This window comes from Leuresthes tenuis, unplaced genomic scaffold (genome assembly GCF_036924035.1).
Source record: "Leuresthes tenuis unplaced genomic scaffold, fLeuTen1.0.hap1 SCAF_9, whole genome shotgun sequence".
Lineage (NCBI taxonomy): Eukaryota > Metazoa > Chordata > Actinopteri > Atheriniformes > Atherinopsidae > Leuresthes > Leuresthes tenuis.
The window spans coordinates 22,692,036-22,705,049 of record NW_027325363.1 but is presented as its reverse complement, the minus strand read 5'-3'; the positions used below and the strand labels follow the sequence as shown (position 1 = coordinate 22,705,049).

The 13,014-nt window shown below is 40.4% G+C and overlaps 1 protein-coding gene across 1 annotated transcript; it reads right to left on the bottom strand.

Moving 5' to 3' along the window:
• Positions 1–315: 315 nt before the first annotated feature.
• LOC140314595 (von Willebrand factor A domain-containing protein 5A-like) lies at positions 316–11,152 on the bottom strand. Its single transcript, XM_072392901.1, has 19 exons — positions 11,079–11,152; positions 10,700–10,902; positions 10,392–10,614; positions 10,040–10,206; positions 9,841–9,955; positions 7,908–8,083; positions 7,735–7,823; positions 7,433–7,577; positions 6,050–6,129; positions 5,852–5,966; positions 5,600–5,758; positions 5,389–5,501; positions 4,394–4,614; positions 3,784–3,822; positions 3,239–3,283; positions 3,068–3,118; positions 1,014–1,174; positions 591–714; positions 316–476 (listed from the first exon to the last, which is right to left on the bottom strand). The coding sequence occupies exons 1-19, from the start codon at positions 11,119–11,121 to the stop codon at positions 403–405; spliced, it is 2,343 nt and encodes a 780-aa protein (XP_072249002.1). The 5' UTR covers positions 11,122–11,152; the 3' UTR covers positions 316–402.
• Between the last annotated feature and the right edge of the window lie 1,862 nt (positions 11,153–13,014).

The following is a 13,014-nucleotide window of genomic DNA, read 5'->3' as shown; positions in this document are numbered from 1 at the left end:
GACTGAGCAGTGATTTAGGATTACTCCCGCCTGTTTATCACAAAAAGCTGAGGTGTTAGGTGTTCTGTTCTGCTTTGAAGTCAATGAAATAAACCTTGGTCAAGATTGTGAGCAAAACAACTATGCAGCCTCTGTTTTAAGCTGATTAATAAAAGCAAAATAATGATCAATAAAATAGTCTCTCTTACTTGTTTATATGCATGAAAATTAAGTTTATTTTTCAGCTGAACTGTTGCATGTATAAAGAAACAGAAGTGCAAAACTTTCTGATACATACAGTGCAAATGCAGCAAGGCACATAGTAAAGGCAGATGTTGCAGACTAATATCATGGTAAAACTTGACTGGTGGATTGTTTTTTTGTGAAAACAATCCTGACGGTGAGGCCACTTCAATGTAGAGCTCAGACCCCCAGAGCATCTTTCTGCACGCTGCAGCCCAGCAGAGCGTTTCCAGCATCCATACATGTTGCTGAGACTTTAAAAACGCAAAAACATACAAACATAATTATTAATGTTGGGTAACAGCTGATATTAACCAGCATGCATTTAAAAAAAGAAACAGCAATTCTACACATAAGGAAGGTCTTACCATTCTGAGCACGGAGCCATGATGCAGCCTTCGCTGCCAGAAGCTCCCACTCCTCCTTTGCATCCATGTTGAAAGCATGAAGCCAGATCAGAGCCAGAATGGTGGCCCACACCTCCTTGTTGACCTAATTTATCAAAGAAAAACAAATCCAACACACAGAAAAGGTAAATAAATCTAAAACAAAAAAAATCTACAACAATCCACCTGAATGGAAAAATGGTTTTTAACATAAGCAATAAGTTTTAGTAACAGGGCAGCTGGGTGGTTACTGTATAATATCACACTTTGGTGCAGCTCAGTGGGAGCTGACAGGAATTTGAGTATGTTTAGTTTGATGCTGTGTTAATTAGGTGCATGTTGAACATTTCAACAGTTTTCTGTGTTATCACTTCCGTAAAATAAGAATTTTTGGCAACGACCCACCGGTCCAGGCTTTGACTTTTCCACCTCTTCACTGGTCCTTCCCAGTGCAGAGGCCAGAGCCGCATCAAGCAGCCAGCAGCCAGAAGCCTTCTGCAGGGAGACCAGCTGCAGCAGAGGGTCTCTGTGGGAATGCTTGGGGGAAAGATCTTCAGCAGGCTTATCTGAGGGAGAAAAAAAAGGGTTTAGCTACAATAAACTGGTGTGTGATGGTAAACTCAATCATCTTTATGTACAATTCACAACTGCCAATCTGTAGTATTTAAAAAGGTGAAAGGACAGCTGAGGCTCACTCGTCTGAGTGTACTGAAACATGAAAACACAGAGAACTGAATACAGTAAACAACGACCAAAAAAATATGACACTCGTTGAGCATTGGGCAATGAACATCTATTTATGGAATTTCAATGGCAAATTCCACTGAAATTCATTCATAAAGTCTTTAAATCATTACTTACCATTCCATGCATAATCACTGTCTAAAAAAAAAAGAAAGGAAATAAAAGTTGAAATATTTATGCATTTGGCAAACGCTTTGATCCAAGCTGCACATAAGAGAGACTTCAGCACAAGAAGATCCAACAGTATGAACCGATACATGAACCACTGTAGTGTTTAACAGACTGAAAGGACAGCTGAGGCTCACTCGTCTGAGTGTACTGAAACATGAAAACACAGAACTGAACAGCAACAACAACAAAAAAAAAGATGAGAACACGAGGTAAGCATAGGACAATGAATATCTAGTTGAGGAAATTCAATGGCAAATCCCACTTAAATTCCTTCATAAAGTAATTAAATCCTTACTTACCAACACATCCAAAGTAAACAATACCTAAAAAAAGGAAATAAAAGTTCAAATGTTTCTGCATTTAGCAGACGCTTTGATCCAAAGTGACTTACATATGACTTACACATTTCTCAAAATTCAAGATATAAAGAGAAGAAAAGCATTACAAGCTGCATATAAGAGAGACTTCAGCACAAGAAGATCCAACAGTATGAACCGATACATGAACCACTGTAGTGTTTAACAGACTGAAAGGACAGCTGAGGCTCACTCGTCTGAGTGTACTGAAACATGAAAACACAGAACTGAACAGTAAACAACGACAAAAAAAAGACAAGAACACGAGGTAAGCATAGGACAATGAATATCTAGTTGAGGCATTTCAATGGCAAATCCCACTGAAATTCCTTTAAAAAGTCTTTAAATCATTACCTACCATTACATGCATAGTCATCACAGTCACTGTCTAAAAAAAAAAAAAGAAGGAAATAAAAGTTCAAATATTTATGCATTTGGCAGACGCTTTGATCCAAGCTGCACATAAGAGAGACTTCAGTAAAAGATGATGCCATGTTCTTTTTAAAGAGAAGAAGCTTTCTCTTTTCCTAACAAACCATACTTGTTCAGTCTTTGAACAAGTGCTGCTATAGACCCTCTTAATTCAAATGAAAGCAGTGAGGGTGGAAACACACTGCTTCTGCATTTTGTCTCTGTTCAATAAGAAATGACATCATGTGTCATGTGTTGTTGTTCACTGGAGGTTGTATTGATCTCACTTTAAAACCTAAGGCCCACGTGATTTTTGTCATGTTCTCATACATAAAACTTTGAAATTGTGAAATGGTGTACTTTCTTTCACTTTAACATCTCATGAAAGGAAATTAAAGAAAAAAGGTTTCTGAGGCTATTACAGTCAGTTGAGCCAGATGAGGCCTCGAGGCATCAGAGGAGGTTTGAGATTTGAAAGGTCACATCAGCAGATAAACTATAAGTTATAAGCTGTTCAAAAACAAAGAAATTAATTTTATTCTTCTTGAGCTTTGACTGGATGCTCTACAGCTCTTGCTGTTGGAATGTGGAGGGAATCGTAGAAAACTTGTAGAAACTCTAAGACAGATATGAAACCAAAAGAACAGGACTGAGCGTGGATTTCTATTTTCATGTCACTTTTTGTGATAAACTCAAAGTGAAAAATGTATCTTCAGGCTCATCTGGCAGTGAAAACTAAACTGAGAAAATTTGACCAAATAACATATTTTTACTTACTCATTGGTGGTGCACTCATAGCACTCCTCTTACTTCTACACTTCTTTAATGCTGAACATAAAAAGAGCAACAAATAAATATATAAAAGGGAAGACATGAACATTAGTTAATAGACAGTAAGTGATAGAAACCACAGATGTGTGCTCACATCTCATTTAGTGTTTCACATACCTCCCATTTTTGGTACAGGTGCAGAACAGGCCATCATCATTGGACCTGAGCGATAAGAAAATAAAAAAAAAACAGAGAAAAATTAAAGTGAAGACATTAAACTGCAACTAATGCACAATGTTTGTTTAACAGCTGGTTTCAGAGCTTGTCACAATGAGTCACAACAGGCTGTTAAAATGTGCATTTCAGTAGTTAAAAGATTCAAAACATCGCAAATGCAACTTTGAACTAGCAAACACATTTGTGTTTTGTGAAAACATGTATAATCTGAACATGCAAACACAGTGAGCACAGACAAAATGCTGCATCTTCTCTACAACTGAAACGCTATAATAAGTTATTAATGACTTTTGTTATGTTAACAGCAGATGCATGGATACTGAAACACTTTTAGCAGTCTGACAATTATTCATTCAAAAAAGTGTTTTCTTCACACTGCCACACACACACACAGCAGTTTAAGAACAACCAAATGAATGAAGATGAAAGGAAAAGTGCCCCTGAGTATTTCTACACTTTATATAAAGACTAAACTTTTTACTCACCTTGACGCGGTGGAGCAGATCTCATTGTGGAACAAAACACTGAGATTACAGAATGAGACATTATATGAAGATCATTATTTTGATAAAGATATTTAAACTCATAATTCATTCTAAAACAGTGAGCAGGTTAATATTTGACCACTGACACATCTTTGGTTATTTTTGCTATGAACCAATGCATACTGAAGTTACAGCTGTGCAGAGACTGTAAATGTGCAGAGTCAGTTCTAATTTCAAGGTATTTGCATCCTAACTGCAGGAAGGGTTTAAGAATTATAGTTCTGTAATATCTAGAAAAGTCTTTTTCATTTGGATAATTGAATCAGAAGTTGTTTAAAGTACAGGTGTGGGCTACTTCTGTACTTATAACATGCAGTCAGATGAGCTTTCAGTGCCAATTAAACTGTAAAAGCAAACCAAATCCTACACAAAGAAGGAGAAGCAGGCATTATTAAAAGCATGAGAGATGAGTAACCTCCGGCTCTTTTCCATTTTAACAGAAAAAAGCTGGGAACATCCAACCAGCACACTGTGTTTGAACTGAGGAAGTTTCTTCCTTTTTCATTTACCCCCAGAAATAGCTGAATAAATAACTACATAAAACACTCACTGGCTGTTGCAACATTTCGGCGCAGCAGAGGTCCTTGAATTGACTCTCCGCTGTCTTTGTTGACAGCAATGAAGGCGGTGAAAGAACTGCTCACTCCTGATTGGACACTCAGCTCAACCACCTTCTTCTTTAATTTTTTGTTTTGCTGCTGTCTGTGCGCTCCCTCCTCTGATTCCAGGGACCGAATCAGAGTGCGAGCAGCCAGCCTGTGGACCGTTAATCTGCAGACAGGAGGGAGAGATGCAGAGAGGTACAGGTTGTGTTCAAATATTTTGTTGAACACATTACTGTACCCCACCTTTCATTCCTCTTTTTATATCCTCAAAACCCTTCACTGCTTGTATCTTAGACTCAGCCACCTTTGGTGTGAATGGGAGAGGTGAGAAAGAAACATGAGGAAAGAAGAATGGAGGCAAAAGCTATTTAACATGTCCAACGAGTCAGATGAACGTGGACACACATATTTCCATATAACTCAGTTTACAGTGCAGGATGATGCTTGATATTCCTTTTAAATGTCACTGATGCTGAACAGATTTCTGCCAACAATACATCTGTGCATCCTCACTGATGGCTCCCCCTGCAGTCAACTCTCCTCATTCTTCACTACTTCTCTGTTTTCAAAGAGACACCCTCCAATATAATCTGAGCGGATCAGTGTCCAGGCAGGAAAATGAAGGAGGGAGCAGAAAGGGATCGATAAAAAGGCACTAATAAGAAGAAACTAAAAGGAGTTTAAGGTTTAGTTCTTTTTCTTAAAGAACAATCATTATGCCCTAAAATGAAAGTAAAATAAGAAAAATAAAAGAAATAAACTAGTTATTGCTCATGTTTCAATAGGACAAAAGAACCTCAGTGAGTGGGGCTTTGAGCTAAATGCAACTATCAGTACATCATATACTCAGAATAATGGTTTTAATGCTCAACATTAAACTAAAAACAACACTCACAAAGTCAGCATCTAATTCTGCTGCAAGACAAGAAGCTGTTTTTACCCAGTGTCCTCTGCAGATTTGAGACTAAAGTGCAGCTGGTTCTGAGAGGGTTGACCCGCCAGGCTGTACTTCACCGTCACAAAGCCCTCTGCTGCTTCTGCACTCTGAGAAATCTTTAACAGATTAAAAAAAAATCCATCTCTGAATAAAGATCAAAGCTCAAAACGTAACCCAGAAAAGCTGCTTCAACATGAGATGGTGGTGTTCCCACCTGTCCGGACAGCTGGGCATAAATCAGTGACCTCTGACCCTGGAAAAGTGCAGTGATTGGTGGAGACAGGACAGTGGCAGACACTTTCTTTGGTAAATTCCATGTTACTGAGATGTCTTCCACTGCTGGCTGCAGAGCAAATCTCAGCGACTGCATCACCTGGTGGTCAAAAAAGAAATTGGTAAAACGTCTTTTCTGATTTGTAATTATCATTTCTTTCCTAAAAAACATGTGTTTTCAATGTTTGCTTACTTTTGGCTGCATCCTGTCAGTTCCTGTGATGAACTGAGCGTGACCTCCTCCCTCCTTGGCCATCCCATTGATGAGAGCAGAGCTCGCCCCTTCCCCAATCCCAAAAGAGAAACACCTGCAATACAGCAGTTTGTTTTCAACACACACACAGCATCGCAACATGACACTTATTGTAAATCTATGTTGTTGTTTTTTCACCTGTGGGAACCTGAATTCTTCTTAACAAGATCTATAACTTCTTTGGTGTTCCCCACCTCTCCGTCAGTAAAGATAAACAGCTATGGGAGGAGAAAACATGTTACACCTGTACATATGATGAATAACAGGTGTGTAACTCTGCTGTTTCAGTAACACAGGGGGTGTTCACCTTTAAACACATGAAGAACAAGCAGAACTATGGCAAATATGAGATTCTACTCAACAGGTTTGTCCAGGCTTTTACTTGGAAAGGTGTGAGCACAACAGTAGGAACAACAGAGCGGACAAACCCAAAAATGTTTAAGGTATTAAGGGTCACCTGCAAATTACACAGGGTGCTAAGATTTTGATTCTAGGAGTGAGTCAGAGGTGACGCGCTCGCAGAAAGCAGTTTTATGTTGAAAAACCAACCGGATTTTCTTGCGTTTCACAAGTACAAGTTCCTGTCTGCGCCATCTGCACCAAAACAAAAGCTTAAATCTAATGGAGAAAAAAAAGCGTCATATTTTACTGGACCACAACAAAAAATCTATACGTTTTTCATAGTCTGACGTATAGTCTACTTGATAAACCATTAAAAAAAAAAAACATCTTGACAGCACATTGTGGTATTTCATGTTTTCTGTTGAACTGATATTGGGAACAAATTGAAATTTTGTTTTCATTGGACAAATTTAAAAACAATATTTTGAGAAGATATTTCTGCAAATGCAGTGGTTAAGTTCCCATTAAAAATATGCCTACGTGTAAGATTTATCTACACAAGAATCAACACTTTTCATGGTTTCACTGTTGTGTGGTAATATTTCTGAATAAAATGTTTCTCAACATTACCCCCCCCCAACTCTGTTACTGTCACAAACCGCACCCTGCCTGTATATATGATGAATAACAGGTGTGTAACTCTGCTATTTCAGTAACACAGGGGGTGTTCACCTTTAAACACATGAAGAAATAGCAAAGCTATGGCAAATATGAGATTCTACTTAACAGGTTTGTCCGGGCTTTTACTTGGAAACGTGTGAGCACAACAGTAGGAACAACAGAGCGGACAAACCCAAAAATATTTAAGGTATTAGATATGTTGATACACATTCGAGGCTTATGCTATACATAGAAATGGATCTATATGCAAACCATGTGTCTGAGAACAAAACTAAATATTTCAGACATCTTGGTTCTGCCTTAGTAGGAACAACTTGAGGTTAACCGAGACACTCAGAGACGTCTCAGCAGCTCTATGTATGAAGCTGTGTTTCACAAGTGGAAATAACTTATGCATCAGTCAGAGCCCCAGATGAATGACTTTGAATATCTTGCTCTCTTTTTCCTGGGATTTACAGGCAAGGGAAGAGAGGAGCATTAATGTGTGTGCGTTATTACTTGTCTGGGCTTCTTGGGAATGCAGGGCTGGCTATAAATGTGTTTGAGGGGCTGAAGAATCTCTGTTCCTCCCAGATCAGCCTGCATCTGCTCAACTTTCTTCAGAGCATCCTCCATGGTCTTCTCACTGTACTCCACACTTGTACTGCCATCAGAAACACAAAGGGAGGAGGTCCAGTGTCATTTCAGTCACTCTTAAGACTCACTTCTTAAAACATTAAATGAGAACATATTCCCTTTATAGGAAACACTAAAATACTGAAAAGATTATTCATGCTAATTTTGTGGACTGAATCCCGTACGGGAAGATGTGTTCAAAGCGGGACCCAAAACTATAGATATTGAAGTAGCAGCCCACTGGTAAGCTCTTCAGCAGAAGCAGCAGAGTATCCTAAAAAAGACACAGAAGATAGTAAAGACAGCTGTCTGAGACACATATGAACTTTTCATTGTCCAGGTAATCATCCTTATATACCCTTGCACTGCTAATGCGTGTTTCTTGCCACTTGCTGTTATTGATGGGACAGCCCATACTGCCGGATCGATCCATCAAGAACACAAACTCTCCACATGAGGCGGGTGAGGACAACACAGACTGGGGGAACTCAGGGTACAGGCTCACCATCACCACTGGATCACCCATCAGAGTGCCTGAAGCACGAGAGGGAGGGATGGAGAAATTAACACAAATCTACACACACACACAGTGCCATGACTAATGCTTTGAGTCATGTCTTGTCTCGTCATTTCCTGTTTTATTTTTAAATATATTATTCCCCTCGGCTCCTCATGTGCTCAAATAGTCTGCGTCTCCCTTGTCTTGTGCCAGTGTGTTGTACTCTGTTATGAGCCTCACTCTAGCGCAGTGTTTCTCAATTCCGGTCCTCATGACCCACTGTCCTGCATGTTTTCAATGTTTCCCTCCTCCACCACACCTGATTCAAATGATCAGCTCATCATCAAGCTCTGCAGTGGCCTGATAAGGAGCCATTCATTTGAATCAGGTGTGGTGAAGGAGGGAAACATTGAAAACATGCAGGGCAGTGGGTCATGAGGACCGGAATTGAGAAACACTGCTCTAGCGGCCTTGATCCACAAAAAGCCACAGCCACAGAATCCTTGAGCGTTGCGTTCTGTATTTAATCATTAAAGTTTAATAGTTCCTCCTCCAGTGGAGCAATTTTTATGTTTTGTTTTTTCGAAGCTCTTGTCATACCTCCGTTAAAGGAGTGCTCAAAGTTATGAAGTTTCATAGTGCCTCTGTTTTTAAGAGAGCGTCTTTTGTTTAAGTCTGCCTCATTAGGAGAGCGTGAAAGTTTATTTTGCTATCTTTTCATAGCCTGTTTTGTTTTTCCTTCTAGAGTGGAGAGAGTTTTTGTTTGTGATAACTTTAATAGTGTCACGGTTTATTTTCCGTTCCATGTCTTGGCTTGTCATTTCCTGTTTTATTTTGAAAAATCACTAACCTTGTCCTCTCGTTTCAGGTAACTTGCCCTTCCTCCCGTGTCATGCGTCTCATTGTCTTCCCTGATTCCCAAGTGTTTCCACCTGTTCCCCTTGGTCCCTCATGTGTTTAAATAGTCTGCGTTTCCCTTGTCTCGTCGCCAGTATGTTGTCTCATTGTGAGCTTCATTACAAGCCACCTTGTCTTGTCTTGAACCCACATAATCCACGAGCCTGCAGCGAGCGACTCTCCTGCAGTGCGGTCTTGCTTTGTAATTTATTGTACTTCCATAGCCTTAGTTATTTATTGTTACGGTAGGTTTCATAGCTTTGTTTTTCCTCCATTTTCTAGAAGTGATTTTTCGTTGTTACCCGTCATAGTCGCCTCCGTTAAAGAAGAGCTTTTAGTTAAAGTTAAATTTTCATAGAGCCTCGGTTTTGTTTAGAGTGCGCCTCTGTTTTAATCCGCCTCATTTTGAGAGCGTGACTTAGTTTTGTTAAAGTGTTCATAGCTTTCGGTTTTCCTCCCAGTTTGGAGAGATTTTATGTTTGTTAATTTTCATAGCCGCGCTCCTCCTCCACCATAGGTACGGAGGAGAGCGCTTAGGATTTTTATAGCCGTTTTCTTTTGCGCTGCCGGGAGATCGCCCTGCAGTGCCGTGATCTTGTCTTGTGTTTATAATAAAAACCCTCTTGGAACCACACGACTCTGAGTCCCTCTGGTTACTGACAAATAGCTGCACTCGCCTTAACCATAGTTATTGAGGAGAGTGCTCAGGATTTTCACAGCCCTCTTGTTTGCTCTGCCTGGAGATCCTCCACCTGCTGTTTATATTAATAAATACCTTTACATTGAACTCGACCCTGCATCTGTGTCCTGTGTATTCGAGGCCCTGACACACATACACACGCAGAATAACGGCTGAAGATTTTTTATATCTGAACTAATATAAAGATTCACTCACCAGGCTTGGCAGAGGCCTGTCCTTTCTCCACCACAGCAGTGGGCTGGTGGGCATCTTTGTAATAAATCAGCAGTTCAACATCTCTGTCAAACTTGTGTCCTGCAGCCAACTTAACCTGCATTAAATACATCAGTGTGTGGTCAATTAAATCATTCATTTGTAACAACCACTCAGAGCAGAAGCTTACAACTCTACCTACAGTGGCCTGTGTCTGATCAGTGTTGAGGTACTGAAGAGGCTCCAGGGAACTGCTGGACTCTACTTTAGAGACTGGACGAGGAGCAGAAACTCGGGCACAAAAGGACAGGCTGTAGGGCACCAGAGAGGCTGGAACCGAAGTCACCTGGACACTGACACCTTCACTACCTGCAAACAACGTGACAGACAATTACTGTTTCTCTGGTCTGGGAGACCTTTGTGAAGCTGGTGGCTACAAACATAACTGTCTAGAAATCTGACTTCCATCCATATCAAGTTAGGATGCTGCACATTGCAACGCTTAGTATGAGCATGTTTGGTGAACAGTGAGTTCAGCTTTGTGGTTTTCCTACCCTGAGGTTGGTAGCGAGGGTTGAGCACAGCAGGCAGACAGAACCTCAGTCCGTCATCAGCCTGCACAGCCAGCTCAGTGACATACTCCAGCCTGATGGAGGCGCTCTCTCCTGGAGGCAGACTGCCCACACTCATAGAGAATATATCTGGACTCTGCTCGCTCTCCTCCAACAGGAAGGCCTGCTGACCGGAGCTCAATGCATCATCGTACTCCTCACGAGCCTGCAGTGCACATAAAGCACGTCAGTAACGTTCACTTCACTGTTTCAGCTTTATTATAGTGAGTCAATCTTTGTGTCCAGCTCACCTGCTGCTTCTCCTTCACCTCAGCTACAATGTGTGTCTGTCCAACCTGAGCACTGAAATGACACACAGCAGCATCTCCAGGAAGAGGGAAGACAAAAACAGCCTCCAGAGGTTTGTCCTCCTTGTTCTCGTACTTCAGAGTGGAGATCACTGTAGCTACATGATCCTTCACCTGCAGCTCCACCTCAATGTGCGTCAGAGGAACTAAAAAAAGCAAAACAATGAACGTTTTATTGCTCTTTAAATCAGACTGAATAAAGTTTAACAATGAGAAGCAGAAAATCATATCATCAATACAACCAATAGTAGTTTTTTTTATTTGAAGAGGACATGACTATACAGGAAGATATTTGTTAATTTGATTTCCAACAGCTCCGTACCTGGTTCCTTTTTGGCAGTTAGCAGACCACAGCAGTTCACCATTGTATCTGTGCAACAAGGAAGTTTGAGGATTCACTCTAGTGAGAATAATTAGTAAACAGTCAGTTTGGGGATTGCTTTGCAATTAAAATTACTGGTCAATAATGGAGAATAACACAAAAATGGGGAAAAAAACTATCTAAGATCTGTATGTCAAGCTATCATTAAATTAAACAGTTCTTGTAAAAACATGAGGGTATACAACATCAACAATCTGCAGCTGTTTGTCATAAGGATCCATGACAGTATTAACAGGTGAGTTAGAACAGTTTAACTCAATATACAATGGAAGAAAGCTCACCTATGATGATAAATCTTCCCTAAAGTCAGGTGTATTTAATTGAAGCTCTTTCCTCTGTCAGCGTACTCTGGTGATTGCTTTTACAATAAGAGAGATATAAATCCAGATTTCTCACGGTTACATCCGCCTACCGGATGCGCTCGGTTTCTTTGATGGAATGCACCGTGCGGGTGGATTTCCGAGATGAAACTTGAAGTTATGAGAGGGGGTACATGCCCGACTTCTTTACACAGTCTCAGGTCCTATCTCAATCCTCAAAAACTCGAACTGTGTAAAAATGAGTTCTTGTTATTATGAATTCGTAATTTCTTCTGCTTTTATCAGCCTCCGTCTGTCGTGTACTTTCGGTATTGTGCGCGTCAGATTTAGGTAAAAAGAAAACAACAGCAAACAAAACGGCTTTAAAAACACCAAAAGTCGTGTCTGGGAAATGCAGGTCTACCTTTAAAAGTTTTTACATGTGTAAGTGGCGAGGAGGGCAAACAGGACGTCGTATTGTCACAATGAGAGTCGCTTTGTTTGGGACATTGATGGAAAACAGTTCGATCTTGTCCTGTGAAACAAAGCTACTTTACTTGAGTATTCATAGTCCTTTTGCGAGGGAATCTTGTATCATTTACTTCTATGCAATCATTTTACAGCTAGTTCTTATTCTTAAGAGGAATATTTTACTTAACAAGTCGAAATAACGAGGCTTTAAAATGCAGCAGGTGGTTGAAGTTTAAACCACCTGCTGTAGTTCGTCATATAATTCATATATATACTGTGTTATAGGATTCAGTCGTACTTGAGACATCCATAAGTTGTAAACAGCTCAAACAAACCTCCTCACGTGACTTCTGTTCATTAAATATCCAAATAACCCAACATTTCTCCAAATTCTAAAGCAGTGTCTGATCAGTGTTACAGTGGATTCTAAGGTTTATTCAAAAGTACTGGCTGGTGTTTATCAGGTAAGTCGCATAATTTCTGCAGATAAAACCTTTTGCAAGTTCTCCAGAGAACAGTGAGAAAGAAGACGTTAACAAAGAATCCGCTATATGCTCCTGTTCAGTTAAAAACATCACAGTTAAAGCAGTAAGTTCCTAAACTTGGCACAAAGTGGTCACTAAGTGGAGCGAGTGGTCATGTCATCTGATAGCTTGATAACATGTAGGTGTCATAGTTGTTTTCAAGCACAATAGGTTTGAAGTCAATGTTCAAGCCGTTTCTGCCATCAGGGAGACACTTAGAGACTGTGTTGTGGGTGTGAGCTGTCTTTGATAATGTATTGGGCCCTCTTGACAACCCTGGTGCGTAAATGTGTTGTACTACTGGAAACGCTGTTCCCCAGATGAACTGGGCAGCGTTTATCATCTGCTGGAGAGCCTTCCTGTCTTGAACAGTGCAGCCCTCGTGCACTCAGCCTTATTTGAAAGTATCGACTGTGTCCTCTCACAGTGTCTTCAGCCCAGTTGAGATTCTTGCTAATGTCACTCCTCCTCCAGGAATCAATTATCATCTCCTTGCTCTTCTCTGTCTTTAAGTAGAGATTATTTTCCTGGCACCAGTCCCACCAGTTCGGCCATCTTTCTTCTGTTAGTGGTTTCCTCGGT

Coding starts and splice junctions, on each gene's coding strand:
- LOC140314595 (XM_072392901.1), bottom strand. CDS start 11,121: ATGGTGAACTGCTGTGGTCTGCTAACTGCCAAAAAGGAACCAG. Junction 10,615..10,699: donor AGGTGAAGGAGAAGCAGCAG/GTGAGCTGGACA, acceptor TGTGCACTGCAG/GCTCGTGAGGAGTACGATGA. Junction 5,759..5,851: donor CTGACAGGATGCAGCCAAAA/GTAAGCAAACAT, acceptor TTTGACCACCAG/GTGATGCAGTCGCTGAGATT.